The following is a 26909-nucleotide window of genomic DNA, read 5'->3' as shown; positions in this document are numbered from 1 at the left end:
TCAGATCTGACAGATGTGGTGGAATCTAGGACAAGTCAGTGTTGATAAATCTGGTAAGTCTGCTGTTCCTTCAGTAGGCTGAAGCTGACAAGATGATGATGTACTCTGTAAATGTTTTCCTGCTCTGCTCTTTGTGTAAGTAACAAATATCCACTTGTGGAATGTTTTCATGAGAGTCTTCACACACAGAGCTGATGATATTCTGTTTATTTCAGGTGTGGTGCAGTTAAGTGAAATCTCTCAGCCTGTTTATTTCCAGACAGTGAAGCTCGGAGACTCAGCTACTATTGAATGTCACATAAAGAGTGAAATGAAAAAAAGAGTGTGGTACAAACTGACTACAGGGAAGAGACTGCAGCTTGTGACAGCATTTGATTCTCACTACTATCGTAATGTCTTTGCTGATGAATTTCGTCACCATTATTCAGTCAAATTTAACAGCATCAGCAGTAATCTGAGCATATCTGCAACAAAGTGGGAAGATGTTGGCACATACTACTGTGGAGTGATGAATTTAAATGATGTTCAGTTTGGACCAGGAACCTTTTTGATGCTGAAAGGTATTTATTCTCTGTACTTTATCACAGAAGCAGCGATAAATTCAGCTGAATGTGAACATAACGCAAATTATCACAGTTGATTTGGTTTCTTTCTTAAGGTGCAAAGATGATCAGTGACTCTGTCGTCCAGCAAGCAGAGTCTCAGTCAGTGCAGCCAGGACACTCTGTGACTCTCAGCTGTTCTGTTCACACTGACCACTGTGCAGCAGAACACACTCGCGTCTTGTGGCTGAAAAACTCTGATTATTCTGCTCCTGAGATGATTTACTCCTCTGGAAATAAAAATGACACCTGCCAGAGGACTGAGACTGGCTCTGGAGAGGCTACCTGTGTGTACAACCTTCTCATGAGGAACCTCAGCTCTGATGATGCAGGAACCTACTACTGTGCCGTGACTTCATGTGGAGAAGTACTGTTTGGAAATGGGACCAGGATTAATATTAACAGTAAGACAACAGTTATATAAGAGTAGAGTCTTTGTCCAAAATGTGAAATAGTAAATAACATGTATAAGTGTTTTTCAGTTCACATTTGTGGAATTGACAGTGCTTTGAGCCCCACAAACAAATTCACTTACACTGTATTCAACCCTACAGCCAGATGAGAAACCCAATATTGGGTGGTTCTGCAAAACTACCAGAGTACGTCTGCACTTTCAATGCCAACTTTTTTTCGATGTCCAACTCCAATTTTTGCTTTCTACAATGTCTGTGTATGACAACTACAATATAGTTAACATTAGGGAAAGATCGTGGTTATGGTTTGGTTAGGGTTATGCAACTAAAACATGTGGTTAAGGTTAAGAAAAGATTGTGGTTTCAGTTCACAAAAAAGAAAAATGTTAAATGTAGGTGTGTGACAGAATGCGAACGATTGTCTCCTGCATGACAGTCACCAAATCTTTACTTTCCTCCTCACTACATAAGGGCACACTACTTCCTGCACCAACAATGAGAGTTGGCATTGAACATTGATCATGAGCTGCAGGATCATCCAATATGAATATTACTGGGATTTTTTTGTGCGTCATTTGGGTGAACTGACCATTAAAATATCATATACTGCCCAATACAGTGACTGGCCAACCATGGAAGGTATTCTACTTTAATTTGGTCCAATCAGTTGTGATTATATGTCCAAATGTAATACATAATACATATGTTTCTTTGTCAAATAGTGAATATTGCACTGGCAGTTATTTGTATATAAAAATCTAAATTAAGCACTTTTGTTATCATCTTCTGTTAAAAGGGGACACGGCCATCACCAAACCAGCTGAACTGAGTCCAACTGTTATTGTGCTGTTGCTGTCAAACGTCAGTCTTGGGATTGTGACTTTTATTCTTATATGGGCACTTTGCAGAAGTCGGAGGAAAGATCCCACAGGTATTTTAGACGATGCATTGTACTGATCAGCTGTATATCTGCAGCGGAATCAGATCCACATTGTGTTACATTCGGCTGTAACTGGAATTGACAGTAGTTATCTTTGTTTCTTTAGAGGCTAATGATGGATCTTCTGAAGGCAATCAGGTACGAGCACTAACAGAGTAATATGTTAGCTACATATAATCTTTATGTCTGATTTGCACAACATCTTTCTGAGTGTTAATTATTAGAAATTTCAATTCAAACAGATTAGTCGAGCAGTTATATACACATCTGTGAGTGCGGCACCCAGACGCCTCTCCTCCAGGCGAGCTACAGTGAAATACAGTGGAGACTCTGTAGTTTACTCTGACATCAGGTACTGACAACAGAACCAAGATGTTTCATCTGGAGAAGGCGGACAAACCAGAGAGAATGAAGACTAAAGAGATCCTTGCTATTATATAACATGTTATTCCTCTCATGCCTTTTTATTAAAAAAAAGTTTAAAATATGACCAAAGAGCTCTTTATTGTGTTATTGTGAAATATGAACAGGTCAGTACTTTGTCATGACTGTGATTAAAGCAATGATTACTCGATTCATCGTTTAACAGAAAATTAATCAGTATCTATTTTGATAATCGGTTAATTGTTTATAATTTTTTAAAGTAAAAATGATAAAAAAAGAAAAAATTTACTGGTTGGCGCCTCTTCTTAGATGTGAGGATTTTTGTCATACATGAATACCTTTGGATTTTGGACTGTTGATTGAACAAAACAAGACATTTGACAATGTCACTTTGGACTCTAAGAAATTATGACAAGCATTTTTCATTTTTCCATTACATATTAAATAATGCAAATCGTTAATTGCAGTCCCAGTTCAGTTATCAAAACTTGGGTCTTGCATGAATCCAGTGACTGCTGCATTAAGGCCACAAACATTCTCCACACAGGTGTATAAACACAAATTGCCGGGCACAGCCGCCACAAACATGCAACCCTGGTGAACATACTCTAGGTGCAGGAGGTGATCCATCTCAGTTGTCAAGGAGGCGATATAGGCTGGTTAAAGCTAATCAGAGCATTTCCATGACCACAGTAGTAAACAAACAAACACTGAAGAAAGAAAAAGCACAGAAAATGTGATGTGCTAACTTTGAATAGCTCATTGTTTTGAGTGGGAGAGGTCTGCTTTCTCTTGTTGTTTCATGCTATAGTGACTCTAGCTGCAACACTCAAACTGCAGCTTATGCAAGCATTTTGTTACTCCAGAACGCAACAGCAAGAAGCAAGCATGAAATCAGTCTTGTGTAGTTCAAAACTTTGCATTCATGTACTTGCATGGAGCATGTTTCAGGTCCAAGGCTGCTAATACGACTCGGTGACTGTCACTACAAAAGTCAAAAGTCAGTGAAAGACAGAATGAAACTAAATTACCTTTGAACAATGAATTTTGAGAAATTCAACAGCAAAAACAGTGTTGTTGTCACTCAGAATAATCCATGGACCTCACTGTGAGCACTTTTCATGGGGACTATTTCTTTGGTATAAAGTCGTTCCAATAAAAAGGTCAGCGAGGTATATGGATTATCAGAAGTCATTCTGGCCTTTTAATATGCAGCAGTAGGCAAAACAAAATAAAAGCTAATGATTATGACGGCAGAAAAAGTTTGTGGTGATGCATGATTAACATTAGCTAGTTACAACGTTACAATGCTCATCCACAAATAACTAAAAGAATAATATTCAGCATTTTGCATTGCAGAGGGAAAAAAGAGAGCACAGCTTCTCTCTGTCATTTCCACTAGAAGCTGTAACCCTCACAAAATACATGAAACAGAAAAGGCAAAATGTACAACACAAACTAGTCTATGGAAAACTACCCCCTGTTAAAGTAAGCTGTGATGTGCAGCATTAGATACAGACAGTACACAAAGCATGCTAAAAAATCCCCTCTGACCTATTAATAGATTATTCTGACCAGAAACATAAGTGCAGGTGGTACCTTTCAAACTAGCCAGCTCTCTGCATTTCACTCTTGTTTTGACTTTTGTGACTAAGGCGTGAACTACTGTGAGGATGTTTCCACTGGTGGAAACATAACCCCTAGCTTGAACACAGGAAGACTGGCCTGTGGTCTCTAAACCACAGCGTATACAAGCTGAGACAAATGGCAAGAGTAAAAAGCCATTTTGAAAGGCCACTGGCTGAAATGAGGGTCATGTTTCAAATGCAGATAACATGCTGCAACACAAAAGGACTGAATGGTTAACATTGTAAAAGTGAGAGTAGAGTATCATCTTATGTTAACTGAAGTTCTCCTCAGAGTGAAGCTTTCTCTAATTGACCATGACAACACCTAACACTTATTGTTTTAGTTCCTAGTATGTATTATAAAGTGTGGAACAACTCAGCTATTATATTGTCTCCAGGCTCAGTAAGTGGTAGGAAATAGAGCAGCACCTTCAGAGAGTTCACACAGAAAAAACACTCAAGTGTTAAATCAACAGTCATCTGTCAACAAATCAGCATGGTCTCTTTGCAGGGTTTTCTAATCATTAGGTCAAAACAGTTTGGGTTGAACATCATGTGGCTTTATGTACTGTTGACAGTTCTATTATTGATCACAAATTGGACAAATTTATTTTTGTGTATTTTTTTAATCTTAGTAGTTGTTTTTCATTTGACTGAGTCATGTGTACATATACAGTAAACCCTGGTGTGTAACATAGCTTGAAGATGGAGTTCTTATAGTGGTCAGCAGAGTTAAGATGTTGAATGTGATCTTGAGGTCTTTTATTTGTTACCGAAATGTATAACACTTAAGTTTACTTTCTTGGTATGTTGGACTAGTTGGAACAGTGATGTCAGTGATTAATTGGTTATTGGTTAATTTCCATTAATAAATTAATGGAAATTAAAAATATATTCACTGACAACGTAGAAGATTAGGGACGTGCAGTGTAACTGTCAGAAAAGATACTGTAGATTTGTTGTAGTACCCAGTTGCGCCACTCCGTGGTGCCTCTTACTGTTGAATAAGATGATGTTACAGGTGTGTTTTCTGACCACCTGTCAGGACCACACAAATTGTAAAAATCCCCACATTATTATTATATATAAACTCCTCTCATGCACACTATTGGTAGATGCTACAATTTACCAATGCTCCCTAAACACCAGAGATGCAGGCTATCGGTAGATGCTATAATTTACCCATGTTCCATGAATGCCTCACATGCGGGCTATCAGTAGATGCTACAATTTACCGATGCTTCCTAAACGCCTCACATGCAGAATATCAGGAGACTACAATTTTGAGTTGAGCTGAAGTTGATCAGATGAACTGTAGTGCCCGTTCAAAACATGCGTGAGACATCATGCACTATGTCTTGAACATACATACAAAGTTCCCGCATGTGAGTAATGGGAATAGAGCTTAACTCTAAACTTTTCCAATTCCTTCTCTATCGTAGTTTTAGTCACTATGGATGTAAACCCACCCCCGACCACAATGTGGGTTGCAATGGCAGAGTGGCACTGTATTTAAGCTTGTTGACTCCATGGGCAGAAGAAGAAGCAAATCAATGTTATCAACATTATTTATGGTGTATTTTTATATACTTCTCAAGAACCACTCATCCAGACAACTTCACACATCGACATTGCACTTCCTCATTTCCCCAGCAATCCACCTGCCAGGTATGAAGTAAATCGGATGAACGGTCCTCGAGATATGGAATTCACAAACCCACATACATACGGACAGACAGACAGACAGACAGATGTATGTTATGTATAAACTACACAAGTCTTTTCTTTTCCAGTAATTCTTTGTAAATATAATTTGAGGCTGAAGAGTCATGTTGTTGCTGATAAAGCTCTTCTCAAGGACCAAAATTATCAGGGCAAGGGGCACTGAGCACTCTTTCCAAACTTCTGATTGGCCAATCAAACACAGTCATCTCTCTGAAGAGCTGAGAACGTTAAGAGATTCAATTCATTTATCACAGCATTTGAAGCACGATGACACCTCCATACTTTGCTTTGTCTGTTTGTGGTGAATTCAGGTAAGTTGTGATTTGCCTTTTTGCTTTTAAGTGTAACCATATGATTGTAACATATTTTTATGCATTCTGCAATACAAATAATTACATACTAGCATTAAATGACTTGTGTATTTCATTTGTCTCTTCACTTTCTCCTCAGCTCATATGACATCTTTAAAACAACCATCTAAACGTTTTGAACCAGCTAATGTTGGGGAACATGTGACTTTGCAATGCTTTTGTCAAGATAACGTTGCAGTGATGCTTTACTGGTATAAGCAAACTCCGGGACAGAAACCAAAGCTGGTGACTACGTTCTACAGGCATAACAAAGTTAACTCTTTTCATGATGAATTCAAGGACAATCCACGTTTCTCATTGGATATTGAAAACAATACCCATCACCTGATGATCTCAGGTTTGCGCATTTCAGACTCAGCTACTTACTACTGCGTCAGTAGCAATTTATATGACTTTGAATTTGTAGAGGGCACTACTCTCAATGTAAAGGGTTCAGGTTTGAACATCCAAGCTTCGGTCCATCAGTCGGCATCTGAGAGCATCCAGCCAGGAGGCTCTGTGACTCTGAACTGTACAGTACACACTGGGACCTGTGATGATGGAGAGTTTTTGAACCAGTGTTTACTGGTTCAAAAACTCTCAAGAATCTCATCCAGGAATCATTTACACACATGGAGGCAGGAATGATCAGTGTGAGAGGAACAACAACACACAAACACACACCTGTGTCTACCAATGAAGAGTCTGAATCTTTCTCATGCTGGGACTTACTACTGTGCTGTCGCCTCATGTGCACAGATACTGTTTGGAAATAAGACCAAGCTGGACTTTGAGCGTAAATAACAATCAAGCAGAGGTCGTCTCATTTGTTAAATAGAGAGAACTCCTTAAAGAATAGGTCCAGATTTTCTATCTTAATACAATACTCACATGCCAGTAAGAATGAACGGTTGCTATAATTATTCCTTCTGTCTTTATCAACCATGAAGCACCTGCTTCCTAAAGCAACACCACTGTAAGAGATGGAGAATAAAATCAACAGTCTTTGTTGTGCACAAATATGCTTTCAAAGTTCAGCCAAAGTTAATATGAGGCTTCAATATTTCAGAATTTAAATAAATCAAGTTGGTATCTTCATCTTGGCAGTTAAATACAGGTTTATCACTGGCAACAAATATACATTTGACTGCCAAGAAGTATCCCTTCACCACAGCTAAGCAAGGGATGCTTTTTGTGGTGATACAATCACAAAAAAAGACTAACGCTGGAAGATAAACGGGTTGAGGATCAACAACTCTTTAAACTGGCATGTGAGTATTGCATATGGAAGATAAACACTTGTTTTGACTAACTCAGACTGCTGAGAGCCTCATATTAGCATCACCTGAACTTAAGAATGAATTTTTACACAGGTCAAAGAACTGTGGATTTGGCCCCCTTTACTTACACTGAAATCTTTTTGTGGCCTGTATGGAGAGGTGGACTATTTACAACCCTTTTATTGTACATACTATATGGGCATGTCAGTTCTGTTTTAAGGTAGACTTGAAAAGCTCCAGACCATTATGATATACATGAGAAAAAAAGCTAAAAGCTCTGTAATGTCTACAGATGAGGTGGACCTTCTTCCCTTGGTGCATTTCTTGAGTGGAGCTTTGGTGTTCACCACCGTCCTGGTTGTTTTACCGGCTCTCACAGTGTGCATAATGAAGAGAAACTGCCAATGTAAAGGTACTTGTAATATTAATGAAGTACTGAGGTAATGAGGACACATTTCATTTGAATAAAACTAACTTTTTATTTCGTGTGTCACAACCAGACTCAACATTTTCAGCGACGTCTACTCCTAATGCAGAGGTAAGCACCATGTTCTATTGAACAATTAAGAATTTTTAACAGCACAGCAACATCTTTATTTTTCTTTCTCCGCTAGCCTTTGTTGCTGCTGTTGGTCAGCTTTGGTTGTTAGTAGTTTTAATTGGTTGTTATGTTCTGTTAATTAGTGCACACAAATTATTTATTTGAGTGCATGATGCAGTTTGTTTCACCATGACAGGTTCTTACACATGCCTTGTGAGCTATATGTTATATTATAGTAATTAACCATATATTTTGTTAACAGTTACCTTCATTATGCTGCTTTAAGGGATCACAAGGCCAAAAGATCAAGAAGACAGCAGGATGACTGCTGGAGTGAATGTGTGTACTCCACTGTAAAGCAGTAGAGCCAACATGTTTCATCTGTACTTTGATTCTGTGTACAAAGACAACTGTTTATCAGGGTAACGTGAGTTCTCCTGAAACACAAACACTTCTGTCAAAATGATTTCACTTACATTTCATCAGATACTTTGAAAGTCTGCAATGAACTGAGCTCTTTCATAAACAAAACACCTGTCTTCTGTCAGAAGGTTTCTTAGAAGTGATGTGAGTTGTGAAACTTACATCTTGCCTTACAACTTGCTGATTTCCACTGTTACTGTACTCTTCGTTGCCAAATTTAAAAGAAGTACACTCACACCTCTGAGGTGTTCGTGGGTTAGCTACTCGAAGAGTTTCCGCATTTCTAACCAGCCCTGCATCTTTGACATCACATGTAAAATACGCAAGTCTAAAGGAATCACAGAACATTCTTTGAAGGTTGTTTGTTGTACATGTTGCCACAAAAACAGAGGTGTAAGAGGCTTTTTGTAACTTCTTTGCAGTTGATAGTAAAGAGAAGAGATCTCAGACTCTCTCATGTTTTCTTTGTCTCTATGGTTTCAAGTAGGATGTCTCTGAAGTTGGTTTGTTACCTGTGCTGCCAGTCAGGTGACTATTATATTTAGTCACGTAATCAAGAAATAACACCAGGGCTCATGAGACCGGGAGTGAAAAGTACTGATTTATAATGTTACTACATTTTCTGTATCTCTGACATGCAGATTGAAAAATAAATCTTCATCTTTAAATTGTTTGTTTTGTCCAACCAATGGTCCAAAACCCAAAAATATTAGCAAAAGGATCAACAAATGGTATTTTATGTTAATCACCTAATCTACTAATCAGTTTTTTAACAGACAGTTACAACTGGTTGCATGGAGTTTAAAGGCTGTAGGTGTTTACCGGGAAGGGACGGTCTAAACAAAAGATGCTATTGAGTTGCATTATGAGAAGTGTTGGATCAAGTGTTTTTGAAGCTTGACCATAGTTGGGACTAAAAGACCATGGTTCCTAGTCCCTTCTTTACATAGATATCAGTATGAACAGGACACGGTTTCTTGCCACCTCTTCCCCTTCCTGTTAAACTGTATATTTACAAGAAGAGAAAGAGCTGAGCCTACAGCCAGTATACCTTCTGTGTTTCTGCCATAAAGGCATCCAGCAGAGTTCCTGCAGCATTCAGTGTACATATTGGATTTACTAAGCAGCCAAATAGGTAAACCAAGATGAATATGATGAACCAATCAGAAACCTGACAGATGTGACATGGATGTGTCTTGCATGGTGAATCTGTTTAGACTGCTGCCACTGTCACAAGTCAGAACTGCTGTGGAGAAGATGGAGCCACCAGAAGAGAAGTTGTTGCTGAGCCTGCTAAATGTTTTACTGCTCTGGTCTGTGTGTAAGTAACAAAAAAATCCACTTGTGAGATTGTTTTATGTGCGCACAAAAGTGACTGTAATTTAGACACATTCATGTTTATTTGATTTGTTTTAGGTGAGGCACAGCTAAGTGACGTCTTTCAACCTGTTCCTTTCCAATCAGCAGCACTTGGAGAAGCAGTTTCTATTACATGTCGCATTCATAGTTCTGTAAGAACCAGAGTGTGGTACAAACTGACGACTAGCAGGAGACTACAGCTAGTGGCCTCAACAGATACTTTTTATAATCTGACAACATTTGGCGACCAATTTCATCACTTTTATTCTGTAAAATCTGACAGCATCAGCAGTCATCTGAGCATATCTGCAACAAAGAGGGAAGATGTTGGCACATACTACTGTGGAGTGATCAATTTAAACAAGGTTCAGTTTGGACAAGGAACCTTTTTGAGGCTGAAAGGTATTTATTCTATGTACTTTATCACAGAAGCAGTGATAAATTCAGCTGAATGTGAACATAATGTAAATGATCACAGTTGATTTGGTTTCTTTCTTAAGGTGCAAAGATGATCAGTGACTCTGTCGTCCAGCAACCAGAGTCTCAGTCAGTGCAGCCAGGACACTCTGTGACTCTCAGCTGTTCTGTTCACAGTAACTAGCAATGATAATAGCTGTCCCTTTTTTCAGCACTATCCAGATCCCACGATGGATCCCCTGAAGGCAATCAGGTGATACATTTTCTTTAATATAATTCACAGTGTGTGCCTCAGTCACCAGCACCCAGTGACAGATATTAACGTAATGGATATATTTGTCTCTGTGTTCAAACTGTCTGAACAAGTCTACAATATTTGCATTTCCATGTCTTTCAGACTGGAGGTGCAGTCATCTATGCAGCTGTGCGTTCAGCTCCTAGAAGCTCCTCCTGCAGGCCAACTGCAAACTGAAAACTGGATTTCCTGTTATTGTTGTCTGTCAAGGCTGTATAACACATTCACAGGACATCATTTTAAAGAACAGAGTGTGTCAAGTATTCTCCCTCACTGAGGCACCAATATAAACCTTTCCTACATCTGATTGGATGAACACTGCAATCACTTTGCTAGAATTAGTGCTTGCTTCCAGCTTTCAAACAGAAAACGTATGGTGGTTTCTCCAGTATTATTTTCATAAATTTAAATTTATTTTTCAGAAATTGCTTTTTGACCAAAAATTGGTTGAAAATAAACCATGCAACTGCAGAATCAGATTAGTTTAGAGACTGCATTTTTGTATTCTTGAGTTTAAATTCTTAAATTTAACTTAAAGGAGACCTGTGTGATTTGAAAGAAGTTGACATTTAATGTGTTTTTTGTGTCTTTACATGTAAATTTAAAATAAATAATTTATTTTTCAAACACAACTGAGCTTGGTCTTTTAACATATTTTTGCATGATAAATAAAAAGTAACTAGTTACCATATTTTAAAATATTTTCAATACAATTAAAAACAAAAAAAATTACAGTTAGAAAAATATAAAGAGAGGCTATTTTAAAGTCAGAGACTTATGCAGTAACACAAACTGTCACTTAGGGTCTCAGCATACAGTCCAGTGCCAAATGAGTAAAAGATGCTGCACAGGGATGAACAACATAAGGAGTGAAGCAGAGTCATTACTGGGTTGGCTGAATTTAATAGTGATGAGACAAGTACTGCATTTGTCTTCAGAGAAATACTAAAAATCTTTGTTTTATTAATACAGAGAACTGTCAGCTGACACAGTATGCAAGGGCTCGACCAAACTATTGTGTCCCTCGCAGGTTTAGCATTAGTAATATATGTAAGCAAAGTTATATTTAATAGATGAAATGTTCATCAATAAAACTAAAGACAACCTGCAAAATATTGGGACACATTTTGTTTAATTAAATTTTTTGTTAATTTATTATACTGTACAGCAGTGTTATTCATAACCACATATAGCTACACCAGCCCCAAAGTGACACCTAACACAGCCACTGATGATGCACTGTAGATTGCTCACCTCCAACCACAAAAATACCAGGAAAATACTAAAGGTGTGATACTATACCCCACTCCACATCCATGTTATCTATCAAAGCTTAAAGACACAGTAAAATGGCAGTTAGAGTATCTCTAGGTTCCTTTCTATGACCTACATCTGAGGCTGTAGAGGACTGCTGGAGATGCAGGAGATGTAGAATACAGGAGAAATAAATATATTAGATTGAAACCACACATTTGCAAATGCTGCTTTTAAGTAGGATCAGGTAGAGTGATTCTATTGTAGACTATTTGTTCTTCTCACTCTTTACTCTTATTCTGTCTTCTGTACATTTTTTGCCGCATTTCAACTGCTGTATACTTTGTGCTATAAAAACCATTCAACTGTCAATCTGTGCAACTCATTCAGCAGATGTGTGCTTGTATTTTTCTGAAATGTAACATGTTTCAGCGATTTTATATAATTTTTTAAAACATTAAAATTTATAATGGCAGTCTATGGGACGAAGTTGTGAGCCCCACTTAGGGCAGAACTCAGTAGAGTTGAAGGATGTAGGAGTCCAGGTGATGTCAATCTGCTTAATGAGCTGAGCTGAACTGCTTTTTTGTCAATTTCATGCAATTGACAGGCTAAATACCAGTATCTGGCCTGACATTACTGTGTGACATGTTAGTTCAGTGTATAGCATTGAGCTTACAAACATGAGGCTGTAGGTTCAATTCCACCCATTGCTGATTTTAATCTTGGTAGATTTTTCAATAGTGTTCAGCTTCCAGTTATGCAATCTAAATTCGCTTTCAGCAATCACACGCAATTTCTACAGAAATCGCATTTTCTAGTTATTGATTAGCATAATACCAACAATCCTATGTATATCATTTATAGTACAATTGTATACATTGTGTGTTTGATATGGATAAGAAGGTCATACATTCATCCACTCCGACAAGCAAGTTTTGCAGCTGCATCTACTCCAGATGGAGAGGACTTTGTTATTACCACAAAAACACAGAAACAGGCCACACCTTTCAGTCTCATTCTTGTGGTCGGCTGTAGAAAAAAGAAAATTTTCTTCTCATTAGTTGAGTTTGGTCATGTGCCTAGGGCCTATAGGACTTTTTACTCTCTTTGTTTTCATATGTAGTACTATAGTTTCAAGCAGGGTGTCCTCATTTTGTTGCCAAAAAACCTATGTAGCTCCACCTCTAAGACTTTCAATAGATCACAGAAAACTATTTTTGTGATCAACTTATATGTTAAGATCCCTAAATTCATTGATGTTTTACAACACAGTGTAGAAAAGGAAGGAGAGAAAAAGGAGGTTTGATCTAAAAGCACATCTCTACCACCATCAGCCTCTTCTGATATTTTCAAAATCAAATGAATGTTACTGGTAGCCTAATATTGTCTTATCCAATCATTTCGACACTGAAAGTACTTGAGATTTTGTTTTTTGTTGACTGAAGGCGTTCTCAAATTTACTGAAGTTTTGATCTGGATATCATTACAAAAAAGAAGTTATGTGGAGAATTAAATAAATTGACTGTAATGAATAATAATATTTGATGCAACTGGGTTGAAAAGTCACTGGGAGGTACAGTTGTTTTCAATATTTTTGTCAGCCAACTCAAGTGTTTTATATAATGGTTTAAAATGTTGCTGTTTTGTTTGTGTAGTTGCTTTTCTTTTGTAGAAAATAAATTAATTGTAAATTCAGTCAACACTGACAAAAACAATGACCTTGTATGAAGAGACAAACGATGAAAGAGCTTCGTCAAAGTTACTTTTATTTAAAACTGTAACACAGTCAAACAAAAAATGTGTGTATCTACTTTTGGTATTAATTTTGTGTAATTTGTTTTAATTTCTCATGATATATGCTAACCGAACGTTTTGAACTAAGAGAGCTTAAGTCTTCATTCTCTACATTAAGGACTTCACCACCTCTTACTGATATAAGCCAAGAGACACAAAGTTAGAAAGAGCAGGAGGATCCCAATTCTAATGATGGACAGCCAAACTAAGATTCTAATCTGTGCCACTGGGTCTTCAACATTGTCTTTGATGAGCAGCTCTTCCAAACAGAATCTCCCCACAGGAGGCCACAGCACAGTAGTAAGTTCCAGCATCAGAGGAGCTCAGGTTCGTTTTCTGAAAATGATAGACACAGCTCTGTGATGGAGACTGTGCTGTGGAGATGTGACTGATCCACATGGGTGTGAAGGATTCCTTGGCAAGATCTGTGTCTGAACCAGTAAACTCTGCGTTGTCCATCACAGTTTCCAGTTTGTACTGTGCAGTTGAAAGTCACAGAGTCGCCTGGCTGGACGGTCTCAGATGATGGTCCCTGGACAATTTCCTTGAGGTTGGCTTCTAAATCCACAGAGAATTAACTGTCAGAGAATTAGTCTTGTTGTTTTTCTTTTTTTGAAAATCTGGGAATTTGTATTCTTTTATTTTGGGCAATAAAAAGTAGGTTTCTGGGTTTTTTTTAAATCCAATTATTTGTCTGTGAAAATTTTGTAAAAACTGAAAACAAGACAGCTGTTGACATGTGTTACATAAACACATCTGCTTCATGTTTAGTTTCACACTTTAAGTCAAACGAACACCAGTGATTTTGCTAAAGCTTTGGGTGATTATATGAAAACTTTCTATTGTTTGGGATGCAAATCCTCAGCAACCTTTGCATTTCACCTACAGTTAATCAAACCCAATAAAAAATATAAGCATAATACCTTTGACACTTAGAAAGACCCCTTCTCCAAATTCAATCATGTTGGAGTGTGAGCTTCCACAGAAGTAGGAAGCTGAATCTGAGAACTGGATGTTGGAGATGTGTAAATGGTTTGTCCCTTCCTTCCTCTCGACAGAGAAACGAGAGTTCTTCTCCGACCAGTGGAAGTCTTTGGATGATTTATCATACTTGTAAATAGTAGACAGGCGCTGAGGTCCTTTTCCCAGAGTTTGTCGGTACCAGGAGAAGTGCATTGCCACTTGGCTGTCATAGAAGCAGTGTAAAGTCACATTGTCCCCAACACTGGCAGACAGAACCCCAGTGTCCTGTGTGAGTGCCGACGACTGGGTCACTGCTGACAGATGAACTGGGTCAAAAAGGTATAATGTTATAGAAACATGAGCTGCCATTCAAATTTTAGTCTTAATTAAAATCAAAGACTGAACACTTACATAATCCACAGAGAATCATATACAGATGCATTGTCTCAAAGGTCCGGATGGAAAGCTTTGAGCAAAAGAGCAGGCAACAGCCAAAAAATGAGGTTGCATTTGATTGGTTGTTAAGAAGGTCAAAATATGTGACACACAACATTTGTCTTATAGGAAGTGAATTCATATATGTAATATGTAGGTTATTCTAAATTTCTCATGTTGAAAACTGTAGGGCAGACACAAAAAACTATTTGTTACAAAAATATAGCAGCAATGTGGTATGGAAAAGCTTCATTAGGAACTTGTTCACCTTCCTTGAGAACAGTAAAACCATAAACACTATGTATAATGAAGGCTTAAGACGTAATGGAAGTGAAAAAAACATTTAACTTAGCACTTATGTTTGGCCTTTAACTACCTCTGAAGCTATACCGCTGATATTAAGAGCTGTGTAGCTCATAAACCCTTAAGAATTTGCTCTATTTCTGCATAGATATGACCTAAAACATGATCAGATTTCCATGCAAGTCCTAAAACTAAATAAAGAGACATCAATTAAACAAATGAGACAAAAACCTTACACTTGTTCATTTATTTATTGAGGAAAATGATCCAAAGTTACATATTTGTGTTTGGCATAAGTATGTGAACCTCTAGGATTATCAATTCATTTGAAGGGGAAATTAGAGTCAGATGTTTCAATCAATGGGACGACAATCACGTGAGTCTGGGAAGCCTTGCCTTATTTAAAGAAGAGAATTCTTGGTCTTCACTATCAAAGTCTGAGCTTCACAATACAGGTTTGCTGAAGTGTGTCATGGCTTGAACAAAGGAGATTCCTGAGGACCTTAGAAGAAGAGTTGTTGATACTTACCAGTCTGGAAAGGGTTACAAAACCATTTCTAAAGAGTTTGGACTACACTAGTAGACTGTCAGGCAGATGGTGTACAAATGGAAGATATCCAACACCAGTGTTACCTTCCTTAGGAGTGGTCGGACAACAGAGATCAAGAGAAAGGCATGTAATGGTCCCAGAGGCCATAAGGGACTCCAGGGTAATGTCTAGGAAACTAAAGCCCTCTCTTGCAGTGGCTACAATCTATGTTCATGAGTCCACCATCAGGAGAACATTGAACATCAATTGTGTGCATGGCAGAGTTGCAAGGAAAAAACCCACTCATCTCCAAAAAGAACACTGATGCCGTCTATGGTTTGCTAAAGACCACATGGATAAGCCAGAAGGTGACTGGAAAAATTTTCTGTGGATGGATGAGACCAAAATCGACATTTCTGGCTTGAATGAGAAGTGTTATGTTTGGCAATGAGCAAACACTGCATTCCAGCATAAGAACCTTATCCCATCTGTGAAACATTGTCATGGTAGTATCATGGTTTGGGCCTGCTTCGCTGCCTCTGAACCAGGACGGGTTGCAATCACTGATGGAGCTATGAGTTCTGAGTTGTACTAGCACATTCTATAGGAAAATGTCAAGGTATCCGTCTGTGAACTGAAGCTCAACAGAAAGAAATATCTGATCATGTTTTAGGTCATATTTATGCAGAAACAGAGACAATTCTAAAGGGTTCACAAACTGTCAAACAGCACTGCATATAGTTGTACACAATGTACAATTCAAAAGATTCTCCAAAATTTAGATTCTTGTTATATTTCATTTTGAACTAGCCATAAAAAGCATGTTTTAAAGTTCGCAGTGTCAGTAAAGTCATATAAAGTGAGTAAGACATACTAAATCAACAAGAAGAAGGAAGTAACACACTGCATAATGCAGGGGTCTATTCCTAGATCTAAGGTGTAGAGTTCAGGGTGATTGTTGCAGCCGGAAAGAAACTGTTCTTAGAGCAGGATATTTTGGTGGACAGAGACCTGTAATGCCTCCTAGAGGAGACAAGCAGAAATATATAGTAAGCATGAATCAGATGTGATTTTATTTCATCATCCAATACAGTACTTATTATGTGCCACTGTACATTTGTTTTTTGTTTTGCTTATTTGGTAATTGCTTGGTCTGTATTATTGTGTTGTCCAGATGCTGCTGTCTGTACTGCCATACCAGACTGATACAGATAAGGTAAGGATTCCTTCCATGATGTCTGTACAAAACTAGGGGAGTAATTGAGAAATTGTATGCTGTCTGAAATTCTTTGAGGCAGCTGGTACAGATATTTGGTGGCGAGCAATTTGAGCTTTCTAGCATGAACTATTCAGAACTCCGCCCCTTTCCAATGAAAACCCCTTGCAGTGACATAAAGTGCCCATGCTGAGACATGGTTATACGCACAATGAAGAGCTTCACCTTAATAACAGCATTACTTCTCTGCAGCCTCAGTAAGTACTAGTAGTGTTGAATTAATTTAGATGCACTGTTGTTGCTTTATCAGCTGAAGAGTAAATTGTTGTTTGTGTGTGTTTCAGGCTGGATCTCTGTCTCAGTTTCTGAGCCTCACACTGTGGAGGTCCAGCCTGGTGGAGAAGTCACACTGCAGTGCTCCAACATTTCCAGAGCTCCAACTCAGACAGACTGGTTCAGAGTGGTCAACAGAACCAAAGCCAGCTGTATCTCCTCTATGTACGAGTCTGGAGACAAAGCTTCACTCTGTGATGGATTTCAGAACGGAAAATTTGAAATGCGTTCCAACATTTCAACTGTCTTTCTTAAAATCAAGCGAGTGGATTTATCTGACTCTGGGCTGTATTTCTGTGGATTTTACATCAACACACACACTGTCATTGCCGATGTAAAAGAGTTAAGCGTTCAAGGTAAGATTGTGGTCATGTCTTATCTCTTTCAGTTACTGTTTTTCATCATATTTACAATCAAATTTATTATCACAGTATGGCGTGAAAACAGGAAACCAATATGTGTCAGATCATTTTATCCCCATCTTTTTTTTTAAGATAATGGTGATTCTGATGATTCTGAGTCTGATGATGAAGAGCATTTTAAGTCTAAAAGTAAGATTCTCCTTCTTTCTCTCAAGATTTTTTCATTGTGCATGTTACAACGGAACCAGTAATTTGAATATTTACAACGTCTTCAGCCACCAGACTAAAGAAACAAAGTCTATTTCTATCATTTTTTTCTTGTAGAAGAGTGTGATGGGAGAACAGTCCTGATGAGTGTGGTCCTGGGTGTTGTGATTCTCTTGTTCACTATAGTCCTCATTGTTCTGGCTGTTAAAATCAGGAAACTTAAAACAGGTACAGCTAGTTTATCATTTGTAGCACACTGTCTTGTAAATTGTGTCAACATGAACAAATCCAAAGCATATAGAGTGATAATTAAGTATTCAAACTTTGTCTTTTGTCATTTAGCTGCCAATAAAAAACCACAGCCAGAAAGAAACAAGGTGAGCCAAAACTTCACATTTATTATATAAACTCTACACATGATAAGTGTGTTAGTAATCTTTACAAGCACGCAGTCATAATAGCCTTTTTTCATCTACACTAAAATGAACCCTGTTAATTTAGACTTTTAAACTCTAATTTCAACTGTAATCTTCTTTAATCTGGCAGTTTAGGTTCATTGACATGAAAAGTGAGCAAAATTTGTGATTTTTGTCAGCATATGGCATACTCAAAATGTCAGACAAATGCTAGCAGTAGCCACACTTTTCCCCTTCTTTCCCACAGTGATTTTGTTCTTTTTCTCCTCTGAAACATCATTGAAATGCTTCATAATTTCAACTAGAAGATATTTCCCCAAGAGAGAGAAAAGTGGGCCTTTCTGCTGTGCCTTTATAATCATACTAGCTAGAAGCATTTACTACGAAAAAGTTACGAACAAACTGTTACAAAATAGTGATTTAATGGTAAAAATGTGATTTACAGAATCTGGGTTCAGATGACCTGAACTACGCAGCGCTGAGTTTCCAGCCGAAACCAAAAAGAAACCGCCGGCCTGCATCCGCAAGAGAGGAGCTAGGTGTTGTTTATGCTGCCACCAGATAAACTCAGGAAACATCTGGAACTGCAGCTCAGAGTGGAAATTATTCTTTATTACATTCATCTGCTGCTGTGCTTTTATGTGTGGGCAGTGGGTGAGGCGTCACCAACAAAAAATAAAATGTTCATAATGTTTCTGGACTCAAGCTGTGGTTGTGTTTTCCTGCTCATGTTTCTTATTTTTTCTGCCTTTTTGTCTGAAATAAAAGAGCATGTATGATGTGTGATGGAGGAGGAGTCAGAAAGAACATATATTACTGTCAAACATGCACAAGGAAGTCAAATCGAGAGGTCTGTCAGGGGGAGGAGTGAGGGAGGTACACATCACTTGTTTGACAGGAAGAGACAGCACAGTGTGGTCTGAGTGTAAATGAGGTGAAGATCATGAGGCCTCTAGAGTCAAAGCTTTGTCAGAAAGTAGAAAAGGAAGCATCAAAAACTTATCTGGGACAAAATTAAACTAGTGGAAAAAAAAGACAATAGAATAAAGCAGCACTCTGATGGAAAACACTGTTGTCTACGAGTCAAGAGCAAAGTCTCCACCACAGGAAGACTTCAGCCATGACCACAGACATCAAATGCCTTACTGTTCTCATACAAGAATAATGCTCCGTTAAAAATATATATATATTAATCTCTTCTGACATTGTCAAATCACTTCACTCCTCATTAATTTATACATTCTCACTTAACTACTTTCCTCTCACACACTACACCAACATCTGCCTTTAAAACTGAACAAAGAGGCCTGATGCAACTGTGTCATTTTTCAGTGCACAGCTCTTCATTTAACATACTCAGCCACAGTCTCAGGTTACACTTCCAGCCATCAGGTTCCTAATGTTGAGAGGTGTTCACTATATTAGTTACACCAGAGCACAAGGGAGCAAGCTGGAGTAGGTAACTGGTATTCTCATAATCAAGACCACGAAGAGCAGGATAAAGAAGAATGATGGTATTAAACAAGACTACAAGTCTACAGCCATGCTAGCAGCTCTGTGAGGCTGTACTTAGACATAGCAGTGCTTTACGCTAAATGCTAAATGGTACTTTGTAATCATCCTATTGCTGTTGAGATATTTCAGATCAGATCACAGCGGTGGACGGACTGACCAATCAACCAACGCTGCCCTCCCTCGAATAAAAAACATGACTTCACGTCTCATAACAGGAGCAGACAACAGTGTTGAGCCTCTGTAGAGTCACACAGTAATCAACAATAGTTCAAGCACAAGAGGATCCCAGTTCTAATGATGGACAGCCAGACTAAGACTCTAATCTGTGTCATTGGGTCTTCAACATCGTCTTTGATGAGCAGCTCGCTTCCACTTCCAAACAGTATCTCCCCACAGGAGGCCACAGCACAGTAGTTCCAGCATCAGAGGAGATCAGGTTCATTTTCTGAAAATGATAAACACAACTCTGTGATGGAGACTGTGCTGTGGAGACATGTTTAGACTGAAAGATCCGTGTCTGAACCAGTAAACTCTGCGTTCTCCATCACAGGTTCCAGTTTGTACCGTGCAGTTGAAAGTCACAGAACCTGAGGTTGGCTTCTAATTCTCTAAATTCTTTGAAGCATCTGGTACAGGTATTTGGTGGTGAGCAATTTGAGCTTTCTAGCATGAACTATTCACTACTCCGCCCCTTTACAATGAAACCCCCTTACAGTGACATAAAGTGCCCATGCTGAGACACGGTTATACGCACAATGAAGAGCTTGACCTTAATAACAGCATTACTTCTCTGCAGCCTCAGTAAGAACCAGTAGTGTTGAATTCATTTAGATGTATTGTTGTTGCTTTATCAGCTGAAGATTAAATCTCTTGTTGTCTCTGCTGTGTGTTTCAGGCTGGATCTCTGTCTCAGTTTCTGAGTTTCAGACTGTGAAGGTCCAGCCAGGTGAAGAAGTCACACTGCAGTGCTCCAACATCTCCAAAGCTCCATCTATGACAGAATGGTTCAGAGTGGTCAACAGAACCAAAGCCAGCTGTATCTCCTCTATGTACGAGTCTGCAGACAAAGCTTCACTCTGTGATGGATTTCAGAACGGAAAATTTGAAATGCTTTCCAACATTTCAACTGTCTTTCTTAAAATCAAGCGAGTGGATTTATCTGACTCTGGGCTGTATTTCTGTGGATTTTACATCAACTTACACACAGTCATTGCAGATGTAACAGAGTTAAGCGTTCAAGGTAAGATTGTGGTCATGTCTTATCTCTTTCAGTTGACTGTTTCTCATCATATTTAGAGTCAATTTTTTTTATCACAATATGGCGTGAAAACAGGAAACCAATATGTGTCAGATCATTTTATCCCCATCTTTTTAAAGGTAATGGTGATTCTGATGATTCTGAGTCTGATGATGAAGAACATTTTAAGTCTAAAAGTAAGATTCTCCTTCCTTCTCTCACGATTTTCTCACTGTGCATGCTACCACCAGACTAAAGAAACAAAGTCTAATCATTTTTTTCTTGTAGAAGAGTGTGATGGGAGAACAGTCCTGATGAGTGTGGTCCTGGGTGTTGTGATTCTCTTGTTCACTATAGTCCTCATTGTTCTGGCTGTTAAAATCAGGAAACTTCAAGCAGGTACAGCTAGTTTATAATTTGTAGCACACCGTCTTGTAAATTGTGTCAACATGAGGAACAAATCCAAAGCATATAGAGTGATAATTAAGTATTCAGACTGACTGTCTTTTGTCATTTAGCTGCCAATAAAAAACCACAGCCAGAAAGAAACAAGGTGAGCCAAAACTTCACATTTATTATATAAACTCTACACATAATAAGTGTGTTAGTAATCTTTACAAGCACGCAGTCATAATAGCCTTTTTTCATCTAAACTAAAATGAACCCTGTTAATTTAGACTTTTAAACTCTAATTTCAACTGTAATCTTCTTTAATCTGGCAGTTTAGGTTCATTGACATGAAAAGTGAGCAAAATTTGTGATTTTTGTCAGCATATGGCATACTCAAAACGTCAGCCAAATGCTAGCGGTAGCCACACTTTTCCCCTTCTTTCCCACAGTGATTTTGTTCTTTTTCTCCTCTGAAACATCGTTGAAATGCTTCATCATTTCAACTAGAAGATATTTCCCCAAGAGAGAGAAAATTGGGCCTTTCTGCTGTGCCTTTATAACCATACTAGCTAGAAGCATTTACTTGTCTGAGGTATAGCTACAAACAAACTGTTACAAAATAGTGATTTAATGGTAAAAATGTGATTTACAGAATCTGGGTTCAGATGACCTGAACTACGCAGCGCTGAGTTTCCAGCCGAAACCAAAGAGAAACCGCCGGCCTGCATCCAAAAGAGAGGAGCTAGGTGTTGTTTATGCTGCCACCAGATGAACTCAGGAAACATCTGGAACTGCAGCTCAGAGTGGAAATTATTCTTTATTACATTCATCTGCTGCTGTGCTTTTGTGTGTGGGCAGTGGGTGAGGCGTCACCAACAAAAAATAAAATGTTCATAATGTTACTGTACTCAAGCTGTGGTTGTGTTTTCCTGCTCATGTTTCTTCTTCTCTGTCTCTCTCAGTCAAAGTCGCTCTTATTTTTTCTGCCTTTTTGTCTGAAAAAAAGAGCATGTATGATGTGTGATGGAGGAGGAGTCAGAAAGAACATATATTACTGTCAAACATGCACAAGGAAGTCAAATCGAGGGGTCTGTCAGGGGGAGGAGTGAGGGAGGTACACATCACTTGTTTGACAGGAAGAGACAGCACAGTGTGGTCTGAGTGTAAATGAGGTGAAGATCATGAGGCCTCTAGAGTCAAAGCTTTGTCAGAAAGTAGAAAAGGAAGCATCAAAAACTTATCTGGGACAAAATTAAACTAGTGGAAAAAAAAGACAATAGAATAAAGCAGCACTCTGATGGAAAACACTGTTGTCTACGAGTCAAGAGCAAAATCTCCACCACAGGAAGACTTCAGCCATGACCACAGACATCAAATGCCTTCCTGTTCTCAGACAAGAATAATGCTCTGTTAAATATATATATATATATATTAATGTCTTCTGACATTGTCAAATCACTCCACTCCTCATTAATTTATACATTCTCACTTAACTACTTTACTCTCACACACTACACCAACATCTGCCTTTAAAACTGAACAAAGAGGCCTGATGCAACTGTGTCATTTTTCAGTGCACAGCTCTTCATTTAACATACTCAGCCACAATCTCAGGTTACACTTCCAGCCATCAGGTTCCTAATGTTGAGAGGTGTTCACTGAATTAGTTACACCAGAGCACAAGGGAGCAAGCTGGAGTAGATAACTGGTATTCTCATAATCAAGAACACGAAGAGCAGGATAAAGAAGAATGATGGTATTAAACAAGACTACAAGTCTACAGCCATGCTAGCAGCTCTGTGAGGCTGTACTTAGACACAGCAGTGCTTTATGCTAAATGCTAAATGGTACTTTGTAATCATCCTATTGCTGCTGAGATATTTCAGATCAGATCACAGCGGTGGACGGACTGACCAGTCAACCAACACTGCCCTCCCTCTAATAAAAAACATGACTTCATGTCTCATAACAGGAGCAGACAACAGTGTTGAGCCTCTGTAGAGTCACACAGTAATCAACAATAGTTCAAGCACAAGAGGATCCCAGTTCTAATGATGGACAGCCAGACTAAGACTCTAATCTGTGCCACTGGGTCTTCAACATCGTCTTTGATGAGCAGCTCGCTTCCACTTCCAAACAGTATCTCCCCACAGGAGGCCACAGCACAGTAGTTCCAGCATCAGAGGAGATCAGGTTCATTTTCTGAAAATGATAAACACAACTCTGTGATGGAGACTGTGCTGTGGAGACATGTTTAGACTGAAAGATCCGTGTCTGAACCAGTAAACTCTGCGTTCTCCATCACAGGTTCCAGTTTGTACCGTGCAGTTGAAAGTCACAGAACCTGAGGTTGGCTTCTAATTCTCTAAATTCTTTGAAGCATCTGGAACAGGTATTTGGTGGTGAGCAATTTGAGCTTTCTAGCATGAACTATTCACTACTCCGCCCCTTTACAATGAAACCCCCTTACAGTGACATAAAGTGCCCATGCTGAGACACGGTTATACGCACAATGAAGAGCTTCACCTTAATAACAGCATTACTTCTCTGCAGCCTCAGTAAGTACCAGTATTAAATTATTCTAAGCACCAAATATAAAACAAACCTCTATTTCATCCAGTAAACCACCAGGATTTAAACTTGCAAATTAGTAAGTGTTGAATTCATTTAGATGTACTGTTGTTGCTTTATCAGCTGAAGATTAAATCTCTTGTTGTCTCTGCTGTGTGTTTCAGGCTGGATCTCTGTCTCAGTTTCTGAGTTTCAGACTGTGGAGGTCCAGCCGGGTGGAGAAGTCACACTGCAGTGCTCCAACATTTCCAGAGCTCCAACTCAGACAGACTGGTTCAGAGTGGTCAACAGAACCAAAGCCAGCTGTATCTCCTCTATGTACATGTCTGGAGACAAAGCTTCACTCTGTGATGGATTTCAGAACGAAAAATTTGAAATGCGTTCCAACATTTCAACTGTCTTTCTTAAAATCAAGCGAGTGGATTTATCTGACTCTGGGCTGTATTTCTGTGGATTTTACATCAACACACACACAGTCATTGCCGATGTAAAAGAGTTAAGTGTTCAAGGTAAGATTGTGGTCATGTCTTATCTCTTTCAGTTGACTGTTTCTCATCATATTTAGAGTCAATTTTTTTTTATCACAGTATGGCATGAAAACAGGAAACCAATATGTGTCAGATCATTTTATCCCCATCTTTTTTAAGGTAATGGTGATTATGATGATTCTGAGTCTGATGATGAAGAACATTTTAAGTCTAAAAGTAAGATTCTCCTTCCTTCTCTCAAGATTTTGTCATTGTGCATGTTACAACGGAACCAGTAATTTGAATATTTACAACATCTTAAGCCACCAGACTAAAGAAACAGAGTCTAATCATTTTTTATTGTAGAAGAGTGTGATGGGAGAACAGTCCTGATGAGTGTGGTCCTGGGTGTTGTGACTCTCTCACTCACTATAGTCCTCATTGTTCTGGCTGTTAAAATCAGGAAACTTCAGACAGGTACAGCTGGATAAAATCTGCTACACAACGACAAATACAAGTGTTCTTTTAATGATTGTGAACTAATCAAACTCTGGCATTTTGTCTTTTGTCATTTAGCGGCTAAAGAAGAAAGGCAGCCAGGAAGAAAGAAGGTGAACTGACTATTTAACTATTAATGATCTTTGTCTCACTGTGCAGCAGGTGACAAATTCCAGTCAGGCAGGCATTCATCATATGACGCATAAGCTTTAATTAAGCTTGATTGCTATTAGACCTGATGGAGAGCAAAATGTTGTTGGATCTACAGCTCAACCTCCTTCCTAACAGTCTCTGATGTGACATTATAAATATACTACAAACAGTTAGAAAATAAGTGCTCACAGATGTAGTGGTGATGGTTCTATTTTTGAACTGCAGTCATTATTGCTGATATTTTATGTTGGTGTGAACAAATATTGAACTTTGGTTTAAATCATTTATCGGTGTTTTAATTTTTTAAATAACCCTGACAAAGCTATGATGAATCCTTACTTTAAGTTAGTTGGTGCAAAGCAGTGTAGGTGTATAGTATGTGACTGAAACACCAGATTTAGCCTTCAGCCAAGTCCTGAAAAACAGTTTTGCTACCAGTGTTGTCTACAGGAACCATGGACCAGTACAGATTCTGTGTTGGTTCCTGAAAATCTTAGCTATGATATGTGAGATACAGTATGTGACTCAAATTCTCTGATTTACAGGATTTGGGCTCTGATGAGTTGAACTCTTCAATGCTGAGATTCCTTCCAAAAACAATAAGAAGCAGGAGGCCTGCAGCAGAGAGAGAGGAGGAAACTCATGTTGTTTATGCTGCCACTAGATAGACTCAGGAAACATCTGGAACTGCAGCTCAGAGTGGAAATTATTCTTTATTACATTCATCTGCTGCTGTGCTTTTGTGTGTGGGCAGTGGGTGAGGCGTCACCAACAAAAAATAAAATGTTCATAATGTTTCTGTACTCAAGCTGTGGTTGTGTTTTCCTGCTCATGTTTCTTGTTTTTTCTGCCTTTTTGTCTGAAAAAAAGAGCATGTATGATGTGTGATGGAGGAGGAGTCAGAAAGAACATATATTACTGTCAAACATGCACAAGGAAGTCAAATCGAGGGGTCTGTCAGGGGGAGGAGTGAGGGAGGTACACATCACTTGTTTGACAGGAAGAGACAGCACAGTGTGGTCTGAGTGTAAATGAGGTGAAGATCATGAGGCCTCTAGAGTCAAAGCTTTGTCAGAAAGTAGAAAAGGAAGCATCGAAAACTGACCCACTTAACTAGCTGCTGAATTTAAACTTTTTGGGGAAAAAAAGACGATATAATAAAGCAGCACTCTGATGGAAAACACTGTTGTCTACGAGTCAAGAGTCAGTCATGACCACAGACATCAAATGCCTTCCTGTTCTCATACAAGAATAATGCTCCGTTAAAAATATATATATATTAATCTCTTCTGACATTGTCAAATCACTTCACTCCTCATTAATTTATACATTCTCACTTAAGTACTTTACTCTCACACACTACACCAACATCTGCCTTTAAAACTGAACAAAGAGGCCTGATGCAACTGTGTCATTTTTCAGTGCACAGCTCTTCATTTAACATACTCAGCCACAGTCTCAGGTTACACTTCCAGCCATCAGGTTCCTAATGTTGAGAGGTGTTCACTGAATTAGTTACACCAGAGCACAAGGAAGCAAGCTGGAGTAAGTCACTGGTATTCTCATAATCAAGACCACGAAGAGCAGGATAAAGAAGAATGATGGTGTTAAACAAGACTACAAGTCTACAGCCATGCTAGCAGCTCTGTGAGGCTGTACTTAGACACAGCAGTGCTTTATGCTAAATGCTAAATGGTACTTTGTAATCATCCTATTGCTGTTGAGATATTTCAGATCAGATCACAGCCGTGGACGGACTGACCAGTCAACCAACACTGCCCCCCCTCTAATAAGAAACATGACTTTACGTCTCATAACAGGAGCAGACAACAGTGTTGAGCCTCTGTAGAGTCACACAGTAATCAACAATAGTTCAAGCACAAGAGGATCCCAGTTCTAATGATGG

At 38.6% G+C, this 26909-nt stretch overlaps 4 protein-coding genes and 1 pseudogene across 4 annotated transcripts; 4 read left to right on the top strand and 1 right to left on the bottom strand.

Moving 5' to 3' along the window:
• The first annotated feature begins 92 nt into the window (after positions 1 to 92).
• On the top strand, positions 93 to 2370 carry LOC121890047 (signal-regulatory protein beta-2-like). The gene is made up of 6 exons (XM_042402302.1): positions 93 to 135; positions 216 to 560; positions 659 to 1006; positions 1812 to 1946; positions 2062 to 2093; positions 2198 to 2370. Exons 1-6 carry the CDS (start codon positions 93 to 95, stop codon positions 2312 to 2314), a joined length of 1020 nt encoding a protein of 339 aa, XP_042258236.1. The 3' UTR covers positions 2315 to 2370.
• Positions 2371 to 13530: 11160 nt separating this feature from the next.
• On the bottom strand, positions 13531 to 14813 carry LOC121889883 (annotated as a pseudogene).
• A 2046-nt stretch (positions 14814 to 16859) lies between these two features.
• On the top strand, positions 16860 to 18864 carry LOC121889881. The gene is made up of 6 exons (XM_042402105.1): positions 16860 to 17111; positions 17199 to 17543; positions 17682 to 17738; positions 17874 to 17984; positions 18099 to 18133; positions 18618 to 18864. The coding sequence occupies exons 1-6, from the start codon at positions 17051 to 17053 to the stop codon at positions 18735 to 18737; spliced, it is 729 nt and encodes a 242-aa protein (XP_042258039.1). The 5' UTR covers positions 16860 to 17050; the 3' UTR covers positions 18738 to 18864.
• Positions 18865 to 20442: 1578 nt separating this feature from the next.
• On the top strand, positions 20443 to 22086 carry LOC121890066. Its single transcript, XM_042402332.1, has 6 exons — positions 20443 to 20488; positions 20583 to 20927; positions 21065 to 21105; positions 21209 to 21323; positions 21443 to 21477; positions 21967 to 22086. The coding sequence occupies exons 1-6, from the start codon at positions 20443 to 20445 to the stop codon at positions 22084 to 22086; spliced, it is 702 nt and encodes a 233-aa protein (XP_042258266.1).
• Positions 22087 to 23596: 1510 nt separating this feature from the next.
• On the top strand, positions 23597 to 25820 carry LOC121890077. Its single transcript, XM_042402344.1, has 7 exons — positions 23597 to 23663; positions 23787 to 23872; positions 24050 to 24394; positions 24533 to 24589; positions 24719 to 24829; positions 24929 to 24963; positions 25549 to 25820. Exons 2-7 carry the CDS (start codon positions 23827 to 23829, stop codon positions 25669 to 25671), a joined length of 717 nt encoding a protein of 238 aa, XP_042258278.1. The 5' UTR covers positions 23597 to 23663; positions 23787 to 23826; the 3' UTR covers positions 25672 to 25820.
• Positions 25821 to 26909: the final 1089 nt, after the last annotated feature.

This window comes from Thunnus maccoyii, chromosome 22 (genome assembly GCF_910596095.1).
Source record: "Thunnus maccoyii chromosome 22, fThuMac1.1, whole genome shotgun sequence".
NCBI classification, from domain to species: Eukaryota; Metazoa; Chordata; class Actinopteri; order Scombriformes; family Scombridae; genus Thunnus; species Thunnus maccoyii.
This window is presented reverse-complemented; position numbering and strand designations above follow the sequence as displayed.